Source organism: Eurosta solidaginis, chromosome 2 (genome assembly GCF_040869045.1).
Source record: "Eurosta solidaginis isolate ZX-2024a chromosome 2, ASM4086904v1, whole genome shotgun sequence".
In the NCBI taxonomy this organism is placed as follows: domain Eukaryota; kingdom Metazoa; phylum Arthropoda; class Insecta; order Diptera; family Tephritidae; genus Eurosta; species Eurosta solidaginis.
Window position 1 is genome coordinate 132,072,555 of NC_090320.1, and position 5,937 is coordinate 132,078,491.

The 5,937-nt window shown below is 40.0% G+C and overlaps 1 protein-coding gene across 1 annotated transcript; it reads left to right on the forward strand.

Annotated features, from left to right (window-relative positions):
• Positions 1 to 4,236: 4,236 nt before the first annotated feature.
• Positions 4,237 to 4,735, forward strand: LOC137242361 (cysteine desulfurase, mitochondrial-like; the record flags this gene model as incomplete). The annotated part of the gene is made up of 2 exons (XM_067769675.1): positions 4,237 to 4,514; positions 4,582 to 4,735. Coding segments are annotated over 2 exons (432 nt in total), but the record flags the coding sequence as incomplete, so codon positions are not given.
• Positions 4,736 to 5,937: the final 1,202 nt, after the last annotated feature.

Genomic DNA, 5,937 nt, shown 5'->3' on the forward strand with positions numbered 1-5,937 from the left:
ATGCCGATCGATAACCTAGTAGGATTATGGGCAAAACATCGACCCATTTTTCCGTCTGGTGAGATTTGATGCTTGCCTTTAGCGTTCTGTGCCAACGTTCTATTATGCCGTTTGCTATCGGATGGTACGCCGTGGTTCTTAGATGTTGTATTCCCAAAATATTGTTGAGTTCACGGAATAAGGAAGATTCGAATTGCCGCCCTTGATCCGTAGTGACTCGGAGGGGAACACCAAATCTGCTGATCCAATTCGAATAAAATGTATGGGCTATAGATTCACCCGAAATATTTTCAATAGGATACGCTTCTACCCATCTCGTATAACGATCGATGCACGTTAGGCAATAACGGAATCCTCTGCAAGGTGGTAAAGGTCCGACTATGTCGATGTTCACATGTTCGAAACGCTTATTTGCAAGTGTGTACGTAGATAATGGGGCTTTATTATGTCGAAATACTTTTGCTTTTTGGCATGCGATGCACGCTTTGGTCCACTGGCGGCAGTCTTTTCTGAGGTTCGGCCATATGAACCTTTCCGCGACGAGTTTGATGGTTTTTGCCGCTACACTATGACATATGTTGTGCATTGACAAAAAACCTATTTTGCGAAATGGCTGGGTTAGAAATGGTCGAATCTTACCTGTGCTAACGTCACAATAAATTTCGGTATTTACACCAAATGATGAAAATGGCTTAAGGACTAAGCCTGACGTATTATGGTGAAGTAGTTTCTGTAGCTCTTTATCGTTACGTTGACTTTCTGCTAATTTATGGTAATCAATGTGACAATTGACATGTACTGCTTCAATGCGTGATAAGGCATCGGCGACGACGTTGTCTTTTCCTGGTAGATGCCGAATATCTGTAGTAAATTGGCTTAAAAAATCGAGATATCGTATTTGTCTCGGCGATGCTTTTTCCAGCTTTTGCTGGAATACGAACTGGAGCGGCTTATGATCCGTGAATAAACAAAAACTTTGACCTTCAAGCATGTGTCGAAAATATTTGACTGCTTTGTACGCGCCTAATAATTCACGGTCATATGTACTGTAGCGTTGCTGCGTCGCTGTAAGGCGTTCAGAATAGAACCCGAGTGGCTGCCATTCATTGCCATTTTTTTGTTGTAAAACGGCGCCGACAGCGTGGCTAGAGGCGTCTACTGTAAGTGATAGAGGTGCACCTGGCTTCGGAAAAACTAACGAAGTTGCTTCAGAAAGCTCTTTTTTGCACTGCTCAAAAGCACTAACTATGATTTTATTCCATATAATTTCCGTAGTGTCATTTTTTCTGTTGCCTTTTATTAGCCCTGAAAGTACGCCTTGACTTACTGCTGCCTTTGGCAAAAAACGTCGAAAGTAGTTAAGTATACCCAAAAATCGCCTAAGATCGCAGATTCGTTTGGGCAACTCAAACTCATTGATAGCCTTCACTCTCTCAGCTGATGGCGTAACCCCGTCTTTGCTGACAACGTAACCCAAAAATAATATTTCTGACTTGCCCCAAATGCATTTAGATGGGTTTATTATAACATTATACTCACGCAATCTTTTAAGTACGGTGCAAAGGTGTTGCCGATGTTGCTCTTCGTCCTTAGATGCAACTAAGATGTCGTCTAAGTTAGCCCATGCAAAATCCAAGTCTCTTAGTATGTGGTCCATAAACCGTTGAAACATTTGACTTGCGTTGCGAAGCCCAAAGCACATGAAAGCAAATTCGAATAACCCAAAAGGTGTCGTGATCGCCGTTTTGGGAATGTCTGCTGGCTCCACTGGCAGTTGATGGTATGCACGGCGTAAGTCTATTGTCGAAAAAATAGTGCAACCGTGCAAGTTGTGCGTGAAATCGTGTAGATGAGGAACCGGGTAACGATCAGGCTCCGTTATACTGTTCAACCGCCTAAAGTCTCCGCACGGCCTCCACTCGCCATTCTTCTTTCGCACCATATGGAGCGGACTTGCCCAGGGGCTTCTTGATGGGCGGCAAATACCAGCGTCCATGAGCGATTGGATTTCAGCTTTAGCAGCCTTGAGTTTATCCGGTGCTAAACGTCGAGGTTTGGAAAACACTGGGGGTCCTTTAGTTACAATATGATGCGCGACGTCGTGTTTTATGTTCATAGGCGTTCTACTTGCATGTGCAAGGTCTTTAAATTCTGCCAATATGTCCTGAAAAGGCATATCGCTTTTGATGAATGATAACCGGCCTGTGTACCCGTTTAATATTTTGACGGAGCAAAGTTGCGACACGTTCGTTGTGCTGTCGATAAGTTTACGCCGATGCAAGTCGACGAGAAGCTTAAAATGTGCTAGAAAATCAGCTCCTAATATGGGCTGAGAAATGTCAGCTACAATAAAATTCCATTGAAATTTCCTCCGTAAACCTAGATTTAAACATACAATACGTTCACCAAAAGTTTTTATTGCCGTATTGTTGGCTGTGTATAGAAACGTTTTATCGTTCGGATTTTTACGTTGCAAAGATGTTGGAGGTATTACGCTAACTTCTGCCCCGGTGTCTACCAAAAACTGCAGTTTACTCTCTCGGTCGACAATTAAAAGGCGGCGGTTTTTCGAAGGGGCCCTGTCACATACCGCCGTTTGTGCCAGGGTTTTCAGTTTAACGACTGCGAACAAGGTGCTCGGCATTTGGTTGCTTTTTCACCGAATGTTTTATGGTACCAGCAAATCGTATCGCCTTTGTGAGGGGTACTCGAGCGCTTCCGCGAGACCGACCGTCGTGTTTGCCTGCCACGTTGCTTTATCTGCGCCTTCAATTCAGCAACCTCTTTTGTTAATGCCGCCATTTTGCGGGTCATGTCCGAGCGGCCATCATCGTTGTGTTCTGCGACTGCATGTATTTGCGGGCCGTCGCTAACCTCAATTATTTTGTCGGCTAACAGAGCGACTTTGTCGAGTGGCTCGCTGCTAATTGAAATGATAGAGCGCACATTCTGTGGTAACCTGTTCAGCCAAATTGATCTCAACATGCTGTCATTCATTTCGGATCCTGCCAAATGGCGCATTTCACGTAGCAAATGTGACGGTTTCATGTCGCTCAGCTCAATATCTTGTAATAATTTTTTGATTCGTTTTTGTTCCGAATCGGCAAACTGCTCAAGAATGCGCGTTTTTAACGTTTGATACATATCATTAGCCGGTGGGCGCAATATTAAATCGCTTATTTGTGCGAGTACATTACTCTCGATAGCGGCTACCACGGTATGATATTTTGATCTATCGCTGCTGATTCCCGCTGCAACAAATTGTGATTCCACCTGTGCTACCCACAACTCGGGCTTTGCATGCCAGAATGGTGGAATTTTCACAGTAACACGTGATATTTCGTTTCCATTAGCTACAGGGGGTGCCGTTGCCGGGGAGAGTGGCGAGTTTTGGGATGTCGTCTGTTCGGTGCTCTCCTTTGATTCATCAGTAGGCATTTTGATTGTCGGGGTCACCAATATGTAGACTCGCACCAAATAATTAACACGTTTTATGCTAAATTAAACTATGTTTATTTTGTGATAACAATAGGGAAAATGTAAATTTTATGAATTCGATGTCTCAACGCGCACTTCTCGGTCTGACGAAACGAATAGGAGAATAACGAGAAAGTGCGAAGAAAAAGAATAAAAGCAATGTCATATCGCAGTGCTGTATTTTCAATGTACTATTTTTATTATACTTATTTGTTGAGCTTGTTCAGCTGAGTGCGCCACATATTGTTATTATTTATATACATATAGCAGCTGAATCATTTCTTCAACGTTTCCAGCGCATCAACTCTTGGTAATTCTATACGACAGCATGACGCTGATAATACGCGTCCACAAATATCGAGAGAGGTGCTAAAAGACGCGCATTAACCTCGACAACAATAATCCGAAGGCGGAGGTAAAATATTTTGTGTTGGTAAAGAGATATTTGCAAAAGAAATTGAAAATTTTCATTTTAAAATTTTCATATGGGCGTTGTAATGTTGATGATATTAGTACCCATAAAAAAAATTGTGGACATAAGTGTTTTGCGCAGATATAGTTTTGGTCTCCAAACCGGTGTTGGACCCACCCAGATAAATTTTTATAAGCGCGGCCAAAGGCCGCCAGCGCAAAAATACTATGGATCCCACCCCGGTTTCGAAGCACTCCGTGGTCATTTTTCGGTTTTTTGGGAATATCTTTTGAACGAGCTAAAATTTTTCTTTCCGCCTTCGGATTATTGTTATTGGATTTGGTGCTGCATGTGTTCTTGCACTCAAAGAAATGGAATATGATAAGAAATTTATAGATTTTCTTTCGAAACGTTTATATGATCGCATCACTTCAAGATTATCACATGGTATATGTAATACTGATCCAGAGCAAAGGTATAGTGGTTTATTAAATTTATCATTACTGATGGCCTTAAAAGATGTGGCGTTGTCTAGTGCCTCAGCATGTACTTATGCATCACTGGAACCTTTGTACGTACTACGTGCGATTGGAACTGATGAGGATTTGGCGCATAGTTCAATAAGGTATACGAGTTCACCGTACTGAATTGTGTAGTTAATTTGAAAGTAATTTATTGTTAAATTTTTATAGGTTTGGTATTGGTCGTTTTACCACCATTGAAGAGGTTGATTGTATTACCGATACATGCATCAAACATGTCGACCGTTTACGTGAAATGTCTCCATTATGGGAGATGGTGCTAGAAGCAATTGATTTGAAAAATATCAAATGGTCGCAATATTAATTTTGTTTATGATCAGACCAATTCTAAATATTCTCGCGGATATTTGTTCTCGCGGATTTTTTTATTCCCGCGGAAAAATTCCTCCAATTCTTTTCTCCTAGGGAGAAGAAAAATTGGGGAATAGGAATTTCGAATTTTCGAAGTCAGCTTTTTTTCAATTGAAATTTCGTTGCGCATTTCTTATTTTGTTTAAAAAATTGAAAAGTTTAATTATTGTTGCGAATTTGTTTGAAATTAAGAAATAAGGTATAAACAATGCACATTATTGCATTTCATGTGGTATTCACTGAAATGAGTAATGAATTGGTGCCACAGTAACATCAACAGAGGAGCATAAGAAGAAGACGGCGGGATAACACAAATCCGCCGCAGTTGCCTGCTTTCATTCAGCAAAGCAATTTTCTGGCGGCCAAGTCGAGTTGAGTTCGCCTTTCGCCATATACCAAAATCTATTTAAGCCTTCTTAAAAAATTCTTGCACAATTTCTGGATGGCTGCATCAAATATGTATACCAAGAGCTCTACCGTTGCTTATGATATATGTACTTTTCGACTTAAAGAATACTGTGTTTGTAGTTGTTGTTGTATTAACAGTGAGAATATTGTGGTAGAGTGTAAATACATATTTTAGCACAAATTTGTACAAATAACACTGCTCTACAAAATTAAACTTGTTGCATTACCCTGAATCACCACTATTTTTATAATTATAAAAACGTTAAACTGTGAACATTCCAAATCAGGCAAGCTTTATTTCAGGAAAATCCATGGCTAAACGGTAATATTATTAACAATTAAGTGAATGAAGGGAAAATACGTATTTTTAATATTTTTGTTTATTTAGATATTTAAGATACCTTTATTAAAGAAATTCTACAAAATTTAGTAATTGAAATATCTAAAAATAGTTTCTGCTTTTTGCTTGTCTACTGTAATTTTCTGAATTTGATTCTCGTATAAGAAACCAATTATAATCCCCCATCATATTTTCGTTCCAGAATCCTTGATAACGCTCCTCCATTGACTTAAGTTGTTGGTGAAATGGTTCTCCATGCTCGTAACTGACATCACGAAGATTTGAAGGGAAAAAATCCAAATGGCAGTGTAAGAAATGCATTTTTAGAGACATGTTTGCATCTGAAATTATATGTATATGTAATTTAGAGGTTACAATTATGATGAATATACAAAAATCATATGATG